This window comes from Podarcis gaigeae (genome assembly GCF_964106915.1).
Source record: "Podarcis gaigeae genome assembly, chromosome: 3".
In the NCBI taxonomy this organism is placed as follows: Eukaryota; Metazoa; Chordata; class Lepidosauria; order Squamata; family Lacertidae; genus Podarcis; species Podarcis gaigeae.
In genome coordinates, this window is record NC_139680.1 from 104,206,659 (window position 1) to 104,219,970 (window position 13,312).

Sequence of the window (13,312 nt, forward strand, 5' to 3'; positions counted from 1 at the left end):
TATTTACATACAGTATTAGGCATACTGTATTAACTTTATTAACTGTATTAAAGCATTAACTTTAAGATATCATATTTATTTAATGAACCCTCAGCCTTATTCAAAGTAAGCTTAAATTAGCTATTTCACTTATTAATCAAAGTGCTATTACTGTGCGACAGCAATATTTTATGTTTTATTCTTTTAATGATAGTTTAGGATTTATTTAAATATCATTTCAGTCTTTTCAGAGCTATATATTCACTGCTCTGTAATAGTCTATAAGCATAATTGTTACTGTAAATTAAATTAGCTTTTTACGAAAATACCGTGCGTGTTTTTGTTTTGTTTCTTTTTTCAAAGCCAAAAAGTGTTTCAGGCTTGTCGAGTTTCCCGGAGTGTGGAGTTATAGAGAGTCGAGTTTTCGGGGTTCTAATGTTGATCATATGACTCTAAAATACTTTTAAAAAACTTTAAAACTCACTAATTTTCATCTAAAATTTAGAAAACTTCCCGGGGCAGGACCCCGGTATGGGCAATATTTTTTATAAGTCGGCGCCCCTGCAAAGCGATAAACAACTACCTGACATTCAGAAGACATCTTAAGGCAGCCCTGTTCAGGGAAGTTTTTAACGTGTGATATTTTACTGTATTTTTGTTTTTTATGGAAGCCGCCCAGAGTGGCTGGGGAGGCCCAGCCAGATGGGCGGGGTATAAATAATAAATTATTATTATTACCCCTTACATCCTCTACACAGCCTGCATACCCTGACCTTCAAATTTCCACAGATAAAAATAGGAACAATGTTCCTGTACCCCTCTCACAGAGGATGACCGGCAGCTCCGTCCCTCGTGCTCTATTAATTATTATTATTAGTAGTAGTAGTAGTAGTATTTGCATTTGTTAGGCGCTTTATCTTGCCCAAGGCAACTCAGAGCGACTTGCAACCCAAAAAATCAAGCCAGCTTGCATTGCATGAAGTGCAGTAATAAAAGGTATGTCACGAAATCGGTGAGCGAATTTCTTGCCCAGGGTGTCTGTGTGGGTGGGAGAGCCTTTAAGATACAACCTCTAACCTGAAAAGAGATTTGACTTCTACAGCCCCCGAGGTTGCTGGAAGTCGGGCAATTCTAGTGCACGTGCATGCGCTGTCGGAAAGGCATTTCCGTAATTCTCCACGGTGCAAAAGAGAAACATTTTTTTATTTTTGCCACCACCACCACCAGCAACAACAAAAAGCCTCCGCGTGGTGTTAAAAAGGATAAAAAATGGCCTGGTGACGAAGAAGTGGTTTGGACGTATGGTTTTACCGGACTGCTAACCTATATGCATTTGGGGTGCCCATCACCGTAACTTGAGACCCGGCCCCTCCGCCCCGCAATCCCGATTCCCGGCGAGTGCCTTTTGTTGCACGAGCCTTATGCTTTCCCGAAGCGCAAGGCGGCAGCTATTGGCCAGTCCTTCCAACGTGCTTTGTGACCGTAACAAACACAGCCGCTCGTCGACTTTAGAACTGCCAGGGGCCAACGGAGAGGCGACGGCTGGTGGCGGGGGAGACCTGTATACCTCGCCCAAGATGGGGAGCGGGTTGCCATAGTTACGGCTCCTCCCGCCGCGCACGGCTATGACGTCATTCCCAATGGCCCTGTGCGCCTTGTCCTTTCCGAAGGCTGAGCGGCTGGGATCGGCCTCCGATCGGGAAGGCGGAACTCTCTTCTGGGTGAAGGCAGGGGGTCTTGTTGCTCTGGGTGGCGGGCGCGGCTGTGGTTTGCTGGGCGTCAGGCAGCGATGGAGGGCAATAGGCGAAACGGCGAGAGCAGGCGGTGTTGGAAATGGAGGTCTTTGTGGTGGGGGCGAGGACAACAAGGATCAGCATTTATAGGGCGTTTTGAAAGGTCCATAACGACGGGCGCATATAGAAACCCTTCTGAAACCCGGAAAGACACGTTTTTGTCCATCGTCCCAGTGGGGTGGGTAGGAGGGAGCCTGAACCTGGGCTGACTAAGGCTAGTTTGTTTATTTTCCAGAGGGGTAGCCATGTTACTCTGTAGCAGCAAAAGCGAAAAGGCATCAGAGCCATGACTCCACCTCAAAGGGAAGGGGGAGCCAGGATTGTTGCCGATTATGTGATTAATCACCATGCTTTTTTATTGCATGCGTCTAAGCTTGGCATGATAGAACAGTTTTAAGAATAGTAACTTATTGTAGTATTATTATTATTTTAGAAATACTTTGGAGAACTGAATCGCTGTTAGGGGTTCCAGGTGAGTTTGGTCTAAACTGCATTGTCTTAAAGTGCTTTCTTAAAGTCTCTTCTATGGGAGTGGCAGTCACTGGGTTATATAGAAGATAATGGAGCTGACCTAAATCTAACTCTTTGTTTCCTAACCCACATTACAGCTTATTAATTTGTCCCATAGAAGGCAATATGAGATACTGAGATGAATAGCTACCTCTAGTTAATGGGTTATGAAACCTGGCCCTCAACTGATGTGGATGAGAGGCAAATGGGATATAGGACTTGGAAGCTAATTTACCCTGAAGAAGTGTCCTTGTTTAGGGGAAGGATGGGGAACCCACAGCCCTCCCAAGTGTTGTTGAACTACCAACTTCCATAATCTCTGACCATTGGTCATGCTGGCTGGGGCTGATATGAGTGGGTGTGCCAACATCTGGAGGGCTGCAGGTTTTCCATCTCTGGCTTAGGGAAACAGTGACATATGCAGGTTTGACACTGGCCATGGCTATTGAGCTTTGCCGTAACTGGACAAACTAGAATTGAGCCACATAAAAACACTCAACACTTTCCTGTGTATTGCAGGAAAAACTAAAGCAGTGATGATAAAGTTGTATTTATGGGAAGCTACTGATAAGCTTCCATAGAATCCTGGTGTTCCCTGAAAGGCAGCCTGAAACCCATCACATTACATAGCTTAGCTGGTTAGAGCGTGGTGCTGATAACACCAAGGTTGCAGGTTCAAGCTCCATATGGGACAGCTGCATATTCCTGCATTGCAATGGGGTTGGACTAGATGATCCTCAGGGTCCCAACTCTGATTCTGTGGCATAATGCTTCAGTGCAGGCATAAGCAAACTCGGCCCTCCAGATTTTTTGCGCCTACAATCCCTTGCTAGCTAGGGATCATGGGAGTTGTAGGCCAAAAAACATCCAGAGGGCCAAGTTTGCCTATGCCTGCTTTAGTATATAGTATGTAATGTGAAATGTGGTGATGGCTCTAAAGTTGACTATAATATACTTTCTTAGATAGGTTTGTTCTGCCTTAGAGTGCTTATTGCTCTTACCTTCCTGCAATCTCTTTGTAGGATATGCTTCTTTCCGAGTCATTTCTCAGACAAATATACAACTTTAAGCAATAGTATTGTTGCGGAGATTTAAGTTCCATGTTTTCCCTTCAGATCCTTAGTGCATGGCCTTGGAGCCAGTGGTTACACAGATCATGGGTCCAGAGAGGATCTGTCCAAATGAGCATGAAGAGCTGGGGCTGCAAGAAACACCTGATGGAACCCCTGAACCTGCTGGGGAGTGGAGTAGTGAAGAACCTGAAGAGGAGGAGGAAGATGGTAGTAATGGCTACTTGTACCAACCACTGAATCAAGATCCAGATCAGGGACTAGCAGCAGCTGAAGAAACGGAACCCAGCACAGAGCCAATGCCCAATATCAATGAGCGACTTCAGGTAGCACAGTTTTGTTTCAAGTATGTGTCCTGGGGTTCCTCAAAGTGGGGCCACAGATTCTTGCATGTGCATGCCTTTGTGCTATGCTTAATGCTTGTAATGGCTTTATGCACTGCATGCAGGCAATGAGACTGCATCTGCCTGACCCACCTGTGGACAGCGATGAGGAGGAGGGATCTGCAGCTCAAAACTCTCGCAGCTCTATCCCTATGGATCCAGGTAACATAATATGGAAGCAGCTTTATTTATTTTAGTCTTTATAGTCTCCAGAGAGAATTGCCAACCTTAGAACTTAGGTGTCTGTAAGTCCTGCCACATTCAGCCCATGTTATTTTTCCCATTCTGCCTTTTTTAAGGCTTGTGATTATCTAGTTTGTTATATCCTCTAGGTCTCTAACCTGTTCTATAACCTCTAAATCACATTTCCATCCTGCCATTCCCACATAGAATTGTAGATTTGGAAAGGATCCCAAAGGTCTTCTAGTCTAACCCCCTGCAATGCAGGAATCACAAATAAAGAATCCCTGACAGATGGCCATCTGACCTCTGCTTAAAAACTTCCATTGAAAGAGTCCACCACCTACCAAGGTAGTTGGTTCCACTGCTGAACAGCTCTTACAGTCTTGAAGTTATTTCTATTTAGTTGGAATCTCCTTTCTTGTACCTTGAATCCATTGGCTCAGGTCCTACCTTCTAGAACAGCAGAAAACAAGCATTCTCCCTCCTCTGTGTGACAGCCCTTCAGATATCTGAAGTTGGCTACCGTATCACCTCTCAGTCTTCACTTTTCCAGGCTAAGCATACCCAACACTTAATTCCTTCTTAAACTTTGCCCAGAACTGGACACACTACTCCCAAGTGGTATCTGACCAAAGCACAATAGAGTGGTCCTGTTACTTCCCTTGATCTGGACACTATACTTCTGTTGATGCAGCCTAGAATAGTTTTAGCTTTTTTTGCTGCTGCATCACACTGTTGACTCACAGTAAGCTTGTGATCTACTAGGACCCCTAGATCCTTTTCACATGCACTGCTGTGTCAAGCCAGGTGCCGCTGATCCTGTATTTGCGCATCTGATTATTCCTAAGTGTAGAACCTTACATATGTCCATACTGAAATTCATTTTGCTAGTTCCTGTTGAACTGCTTGTCATGATTTTTGGTCCTGTTCTCCAATCAGTTAAGATCCTCTTGAATCTCGATTCTGTCTTCTGAGACATTACATGCTCTTCTTAGTTTAGTGTCATGTACTGCTTTGATGAGCTTCTCCTCTATTCCTTCATCAAAGTCATTTATAAAGATGTTGAACAACACCAGGTCCGGGACAGAACCTTGCAGCACACCACTTGCCACTTTTTTCCAGGATGACAAGGAACCATTGGTGAGCACCCTCTGGCCTTGGTCAGCCAACCAGCTACCAATCCACCTTACAATAGCATCATGTAGCCCACATAAAGTGCAAGGTAGCAGAGGGGTTATTTCACCTGTGTTCATGATCCATTTTTATGATTAAGTGCTATATAAAGGCCACACATAACTACCCTCTCAACCTAATCTACTTTACAGGGCTACTGGGTCAAAATATGGCTTCTCCTTGCTCAAGTCCAAACACACAGTGTCCTCTAGCTTTCATGCCATTTCTCTCTCCATTCTTGCCATTCACTTTTAGCACTTGTCTGATACTAGTGCATAGCTGTCAACGCTTCCCTTTTTTAAAGGGAAATTCCCTTATTCCAAATAGGATTCCTCGCAAGAAAAGGGAAAAGTTGACAGCTATGTACTAGTGTCTTATCGGCTGCACAGTTTTGCCTGGTAACTCTGTTTGTGGGTTGGCTAATTGCTATGGTGGTCTCTCTTGTTTACAAGGTTTGTGGGGCAGCAATCGTTTTTGGCTATCCAGTCCATAGTTCAAGCTTACCATGGGCCCATAAATGCATCCCTCACCCCCCCCCCCAAGTAAACCTGAGCCTTCATCCTGGGTTGCTTGCTACCTTGGATGAGCTGCCCTTTATCTATTCACCGATTGAGTACTGCATGAATATGGAAATCCTTGGAAAGGAATTGTGTTGAGTCTTGGGTGTGTGGTGTTGGCGGCTGGCTTCCTTTTGCGCTGCCCCTCTCATTCCTCGGCTGTCTTTGACTCTAGAACATGTGGAGCTGGTGAAAAGGACTATGGCCGGAATCAAGCTCCCCACGCTTGGAATCCCTGCGTGGGCCAACGAAATCTCGGACGACCAGTGGCAGGATATGGTGCAGCGAACCCTGCAAGCCCGGCAGAGCCAGAGCAGCCCCAAGCCAGAATGGAAGTGAAGGCCGGCTCTTCTGCATCCTTGCCTCCAGCCGAAAGAGCTACACAGAAGTGCTGCACTTTAAACCATTGTCTCTGAACTGGTTGGGTTAGATATTTATCTTTCACCAGCATTGAAACTCTGTGTTCACCTTGTCGCATTGAAAATATGGCCTAATTCATAAGGGTTTTTTTTGTTTTTGTAACGCCCAGTCATAGCTACTTGAGTGGTGGTGCTAGTGATATCAGGCTGTTTTCCTAAGCTTGAGGAGAGGGAGAAGCCTCTAGGAGAAATGACCATCTCATGAAATCGCCGATTGACATGCATGATTCTAGCCCTGCTGTTTAGTCTCTCCCCCACCAGCCCCACCCCCCCTTTTCCAAGTGACACATGGGCTAAAGAGCTAAACATGGCCATGAGGTGGAGTCCAGCGTGTCATCTTTTCAAGAGATCCATTTTATTTAGTTCTGTACATACAGGGACATCTGTACAAAATCCAACACTGTCATACTATGTAATACTCTACTGAAAATAAAGTACACCATATGTACATAATGAACTGTAAAGCAGCTTAATACTTGTGTCCAGAGAGTGAATGCATCACTTAAGTTTTGCTTGCACCCCCCCTCCCTTTAAGAAGGGGCTATGTAAGAAGTGAAAGAGGCAGCTCCAACCCTGTCCATGTAAAAAGTAGGGAAAGTATACAAGCAAAGTGGGAGAAACACAAGGGATTTTTTTTTTTTTTTAAAGTAGAGCTGGATTAAAGTGAATAGTGACTTGAAGCCGTGTGCTTGAGGTGCTCATTTTGGCTGGAAGGCGTTAGTTCTTTTGCCCCCTTTCTCACACAGCTTCTCCCATCCCCGTGAAGATACATAGGACACTGGAATGAATTGGCAGCAAACTAAACTTTAATGTTAGGTACCAAACACAAGTTCCCTGACCCCAAACAAAGATTAGACAGAGGCTATATTTACATCTAAGTCATACAGCACATGATGCTCAATTGCAGCCCTGCTCCACCATTGCAAAACTCCAGCAGGCAGAGAAGGGCTGTGTTGTGTATGGGGCTAGGTGGGGGGATGTGCCCTATAGTTTTCGTCTGCAGAGCCCAGCCTTGGGTGGGTGGGGGGGCCACAAATTGACTGAATTTCACTTTGCTTTAGAAGAGTTCCAAGTCAACATTGTCTCTCCAGCAGCTACACTTGAAGCCCAGTGGCTACTCAGTTCATTCTGGTTCCTATTCAATTCTACCACTGAAAAGACAGGCAAATATATTTAATCAAAACTCCCCCTTTCCTTTTGTGTCATGGTTTTCTGCTTCCCTCTTGCTGCTTCAGTTGGCACATGGCAAGAGGTTTAAGCAGGTCTCACTCAAAGAAGGGCTTTAGTGTTCAGAGAAACTGTTCACCAGTCAGCCAGAGCATCTTCAGCGGGTATTGAAAATATTTTGGCAGCAGACAGTGGAGGAGCTATGATTGATTGATGGGCTGGATGTCAGAGTACTAATAGCCTGTGCCTCACCTTCCTTTCCAAACTAATTGGCAAATTCAGAAAAGCAACGGTGCAGATCAGTTACCAGTACAGGAAAGTGGGTACCTTCAGTGAGATGCAGGCAGATCTATGAAACTGGGTTTTAGGGAACTTGGAACAAAAATAATCTAGGTACAGAAGAAATAGGGAGAAACACAACAGAAGTGAAGTAGGTGTGTAGATAATGCAATACAGCGTATGAAGACTTAAAGTGTGGTGTAGGCTGGAGAAAGAGGCTTGCAGTCTCAACCTCCTGCACCCCATGGTTGCCTCACTGCTTTCAATGGGATTTACTTCTGAGTGAGTGTACTTGGATTTACAGCCTTAAATTAATTGTAGAAGACTGGAACCTAGAATCTGAGGTGGGGAAACGCAAGTCAGAATTCATAAAACAGAAGGTTGACGCGGAATTGATTAGGAATGAGGGTCCTCCCCTTTTGTGACCTTCCATGATTCTGAAATTCAATCAGCAATCTGTAAACAATGGCAGCATATGAAGCTAATTCAAGTTTAATAAGGAGTTGGTCAGGAAACCACCTAGCTACCTCAGATGAGTTCAAGGCTTCAGGGTATATAGATCACATCGTAGAGTACTAAAGGAAGTCACTGGTTTACTTGCAGAAGCACTAGTTGAAAAAACCCTGGAGAATGGTTGTGTGGCATCACAGGACTGGAGACAAGCAATTGTTGCTCCACTTTGCAAAAAGAAATATCTAGGAAATCATAGACTAGTCAGTCTGAACAAATTATGTATATATACAATCTTGATAACAATTAGTTGAAGTCATAATGGATTTGTCAAGAATCTCAAGACTTTTTTGATCAGGTCGTTAGCTTGGAGTGTGGTAATGCTCTGGATGTAATTTATTACAGCTAAGCATTTGGCAAAGTCTTTTTAACATCTTTGTTGGTGAACTGGTTAAATATAGGCTAGATGAGAAGTAAGAGTTCCATTTTACTCTACACTAGTCAGACCACATCTGGAGTAATGCGTCCAGTTCTGGGTGCCCCAACTTTGAGGGAGACCACTTAATGGTTTTTCTCTGCCTGTTGTAACCTGCTGTGCTTGATGCTGTATGGTTTTTACTTGTATTTTTATTGCTTCTTTTATTTCTCATACTGTACTACAATTTGAATTGTATAGAATTCTATGGAATTCAAATTGTAACTGTTCTTCAAAGACATTTCCTGGACCACCGGTGGTCCATAGAACCCCTGATATAGACAACTGGATTTAGCGGAGGCCAACAAACATGGTCAACTATAGAAAACAAGTCTCATAGGGATACATTAAAGTAACAGGGGATGTTACAGCTGCAGAAGAGAAGACTGAAGGCGGACATGCTAGCGTTTGAAATACCTGAAAAGCTATCACAAAGAAGGCAACCATTTGCCCTTTTCTGCCCCTAGAGGGGAGGGCAAGAGTAGCTCTTATGGCCTTAAATTACAGGAGGATATATTTTGGTTCACTAATAGGAGAAAAATTTCAAAGGTAAGAGCAGTTTGACAATGGAACCAATTACCTAGAGGCAAGGAAGGCTGTAACTTACAGGAACTCCACAAGGGGATGTTGGATGGCCACCTCTAGCACACTATAGCTCTGGATTGCTTGCACTGAGCAGGAGATTTGAGTCAGTGGCTCACAAGCTAAAACCTATAGTTTACGGGAAATGGGGTAATCCTCTCTGGCTACCACCCTAAAATGAGCCTTTGCTATCTCGTGCTCCGAGACTTTCCAAGATGAGGCCCATGGAACTAGAACGTCTGAAATGAACTTGAGCACACTGAGGCTTAGTCCCCGTCCCCCCCGCAGCAAACGAAGTACTGATCCCTATTAAGAAAACAGCAACAGGTGTTTCCTGGCTTGTGCAGTTAAGTCCCCTCCCGCCCTTGTTCCCAATATGAAAAATGCTTTGAAAGCTGTTTGTATGCTGTGAACTTAGTCAGGAAGTAATTCGTCTAGCGTTCTCCCAAGCTGAGAAACCCAACAGTGGAGAAAGGGAGGTTGGCGCAAGTAGGAGAATCTGCTGGAAAGCATCAAATCTCGCTCCAGCTCTAGCTGAAACTGCAGAGAGAAAAGCCAACCAGTTCGTAAGGGAGGGTCTTGTGCGGTAAATGTATAGATCAATCACTAGTCTGTATTTGGGACGGACACTCTAAATGATCGAGCAGCAAAAAGCACAGGCCAGACCTAGAACTATGTAAGGCTGCCATTGTGCGGCAATTGGGGGGGGGGGGCGGGCGGAGAGTGCAAATAGAACAAATTGTAAATTTCCCTGACTCGCACTCCATTTGCATTGATGATCTCTTTCTTACACTGACACACACACACACACAATGATTACATCCTTGCACAGAACCCAACAAAAAAGCCAGCGACCCTTATTCATAGAGATCAGATCAAATCAAATTGGTACTCTCTAATTAGCCATTTATTCCCGGGGGGGGGGGGGGGAGCAAAACTATGTTCCTAAATCTAGCTTGGTCCCCAAAGAACAAGCCTGCCTTGATCCACAGGAAGCAGACTGTAACACGCAGCTCTGCCAGTTTCACATAATACGTTGCGTTCCTCAGACCATATCATTGTGTGGGGTGCAGATAAAAAAAGGGGGGATATAAACAATTGCTAGGGGGCTGTAGTGAATTATTCCTGTAGCACCAGCCTTTGACCATCTGGTGCCTTCCAGATGTTCGGGACTACCTGATGGGATTTGTGGTCCACAACATCTGCAGGGCGCCAGCTTGGGCTAAGGCTACAGTAAGTTTGCAGCTGAACTCTCGATGCTTTGGTCCTGGGACTGGAGTAGATTGATGGGGGGGAGGGGGGAACAGGAGGAGGAGCAGGGATGACCCTTGTGTGGAATGACCCCCTCATGGATGGGGCTAGGCTCCCTTTCACACGTGCACACAAAAAACAGCTTTGTAAAGAGGAGAAAGCAGGAGGAAATGACAGTGTCGTGGGGGATATGAGGTACAATGTAAAATCAAATCTAACCTGAAAGAATGAGAATGGAGCGGAGGACAGGCACAGCTCACCATGTTCATTCCCTAGTTATACATTAGAACAAAGTGCATTTCTGTGTTCCCTCCAGGGGCTCCCTAGCCCGTCAGAGCGCCTCCTGGCTCGAGGTGAGGAATTCTTCCGCTCTCTTGTGCGCTTCCAGGGCCTTTATGGTGTAGACGTCCTGGGGAAGTTCCGATTTCCGACGCAGCAAAACCTTCTCCTTCTTTATGTCTTTCAGCATCTAGGCACAAGATCCCGCAAGAAGTTAGCAGAGGCTGCTTCTGGGAGCGGCGCAACTCCTCCTGGCCTGGCCCTCCTCTCTGGGGGCTGGGTCTACTACCATCTTTGCCAACCGGGCAACCTCCGGCCCATTTGGACTACAACTTCCATCAGCCCCAGCCGGCCGGAGGGTGACAGGTTGGCAAAGCCCGGCCTACTTTGTAGAGTTTACTGGAGGTCAGTGCCAAGCTCATCCTAGCCATGGAGTCAGCCCTATGGTTTGTGTGCCCTCTTGATGCTGCCTACTGAAGCACCTTCCGAGCCTAGCCTGAAATAAATAATAGACAAAGAAAAGAAAAACAGCACAAAAATGCCTGTTTGACTAAGTTTTGAGGCCTTTCTATGTGACCCATGGGCATAGCTGTCAACCTTCCCTTTTTTGCGGGAAATTCCCTTATTTCAGCGCTGCTTCCCACTGCTATCCCGGATTGTTAGATATCCCGTAGACTGTCCCCGGGACAGGTGAGGCTGCTGATCCCTTATTTTCAAATCTGAAAGTTGACAGCTCTGCCCATGGGGCTCTCCTCAAGCGGCACCTCTCACCAGCCCTGCTTTGACCCCTACTTTTAAGTGTTTTTGCCTGGAAGACGCGAGGACAGAGATGGGTATATGATCGGGTGTGGAAACCAGGCTGCTGTACAGAGGTGAAATTTGCGTTCACTGCTCTGCCCAGTTTTGCCTCTAGCCCCGCCCACCGATGACGTGTGGGCGCCCAGAAGGGAATGTGGCACTCTGGCTGAAAAGGGTTCCCCAAGCGGTGCTATGCAGCCTTTGCGCTTTCTTGCAAAGCATCACACACCAAGCAATTCCAGCAATGCATGATGTCAAGCTCACACACCGCAGACAGCAGTGATGCCACAGTCAGGAATGAGGAACTAACAAAACTGCACACAAAGCTGGCAAGTTAAGAAAGTGAGTCAAGCCACAGGCTACAGATCAACAGAGAGAGAGAAGGAGAGCAGGCAAATCATAAACAGAATTCAGCATGGAGAAGACAGTCTAGAAGACATCCTATTTTGCAGATGGGAGACACACACAGAGGCTGAGAAGCAAGCATAAAGGCTAACTGGTGAATCTGAGATTTCTTCATCAGGTAGAACTACAGCCTGCTGTTTCTTTACCTTTGCTGCTTAATAGGCCTGTCTCACAAAGTGGGAAGATTGAGGCTTGGAAATAAGCACTCCAGTGCTCCCACTCACTAACGTATGAGCAAAGGCATTTAACCTGATCGTAAGCATGTTTACTTGGACAAAACGGGACTCTGTGCCTGGCATTTGCCATCATAACGCAGCTCTGCATATTGAGCTGTACTTTCTGCCTGGTAGCATTCCCTTCTAACAGCCACAGGGCTGGGCAGGGGTGGGGTGGGCATGTTGGGCTGGCAAAGGATGGGACTTCTGTAGTGTCCCAAAGGAGCACAGATGTGCAAGCTCTTCCCAATGCTTCCGTGTGAGAATTTGCACGGGGAGCAAAGGTAAGCAGAATGGGAGCTGGAGGAACGAGGCTGATGTGGCTGGGGCGAGGAGTACAGGGGAACTGGCAATCTTCAGGCGCAGAGCAAGTATGCCAGGAGGGAAGCAGCAATCACTAATGGGAGGATCCTGGTGGACGCCCAATTGTGCCAGCCCTGACCACATGGCCATGGCTGATCTGCAGTGCCCTGTGATTTTGTGTAGGCACCACTATCCCACATAGTTCAAGGTGTGACACTGTGAGGAGGGATGATTATTCTGGCTGAAACAGAAAGCATGTGACTTGGCCAACACAGCATGCCAAAGGATGGTTTAGCTGCTCCCTTCCTACCTTCCCCTCTGCTCCGCTGAGTTTGTCAATTCATGCAAAAACGACTAAGCAAGTCTGTTTGGTTTTGTGCAACTGTGCAGTTCTCAATTTCTTTCTTTCTTTCTTTCTTTCTTTCTTTCTTTCTTTCTTTCTTTCTTTCTTTCTTTCTTTCTTTTTCTTTCAGAAAGGACATTGGAAAGAAGCAAAATACACACTAGCGGGGCTTTGGGGTGGGGGGTGGGAGCAGGAAATAACACTTGCATGGCAGACAGTTCTGAGGGCATGGGATAGCTGCTTGCCAAGAAACGCAAGGTTTGGCTTGCACTTCAGCAGTGGTTTAATGAAGAAATGGTCGGATCCTTTGTGAACTAACACCATGCAAACATTTCCAGAGAGGCAGCCGTGTTGGGTCTCTTGTAGCAAAAGCAATCGAGTCTTGTGGGACCTTAACAGACTATGGCACAAGCTTTACTCATGCTCACTTCGTCAGCTGCATGAAGCGAAAGCTTATGGGGAAACTGGCATGGTGGGATCGAAATGAGACAAAAAAAATTACAGTCTGTGACAATTAAGTGTTTAAATCTATATTAAACAACCACAGCATTTAGCAGACTGGTGTCAACTGCAGAGACGGGAACCTCTGGCAAGGAAACCACGACTGTTTCTTGGGACTGGTTCCCTGGCTCCTTACAAGGTGTTAGCTTGGCAATTGCCATAGACCTCCCACCACACATCTGTTAAGTCTTTAAGGT

The 13,312-nt window shown here is 45.8% G+C and overlaps 2 protein-coding genes across 5 annotated transcripts in view; one reads left to right on the plus strand and one right to left on the minus strand.

Annotated features, from left to right (window-relative positions):
- The first annotated feature begins 1,427 nt into the window (after positions 1–1,427).
- On the plus strand, positions 1,428–6,520 carry MEA1 (male-enhanced antigen 1). Of its 2 annotated transcripts, XM_083733875.1 has the most exons (5): positions 1,428–1,700; positions 2,206–2,244; positions 3,398–3,678; positions 3,801–3,897; positions 5,824–6,520. In XM_083733875.1, exons 3-5 carry the CDS (start codon positions 3,409–3,411, stop codon positions 5,985–5,987), a joined length of 531 nt encoding a protein of 176 aa, XP_083590001.1. In that variant the 5' UTR covers positions 1,428–1,700; positions 2,206–2,244; positions 3,398–3,408; the 3' UTR covers positions 5,988–6,520. The 2 variants fall into 2 exon arrangements, with proteins under 2 accessions (XP_083590001.1, XP_083590002.1); XM_083733876.1 differs by lacking the exon at positions 2,206–2,244 and having other exon boundaries at positions 1,432–1,700.
- PPP2R5D (protein phosphatase 2 regulatory subunit B'delta) overlaps positions 6,401–13,312 on the minus strand; it is a 58,869-nt gene continuing 51,957 nt past the window's right edge. For all 3 annotated transcript variants that reach the window (XM_083733438.1, XM_083733436.1, XM_083733437.1), the window contains one exon: positions 6,401–10,740. In XM_083733438.1, the coding sequence (XP_083589564.1) occupies positions 10,603–10,740 (138 nt within the window). In that variant the 3' untranslated portion in view covers positions 6,401–10,602. The remainder of the gene's footprint in view (positions 10,741–13,312) is intronic.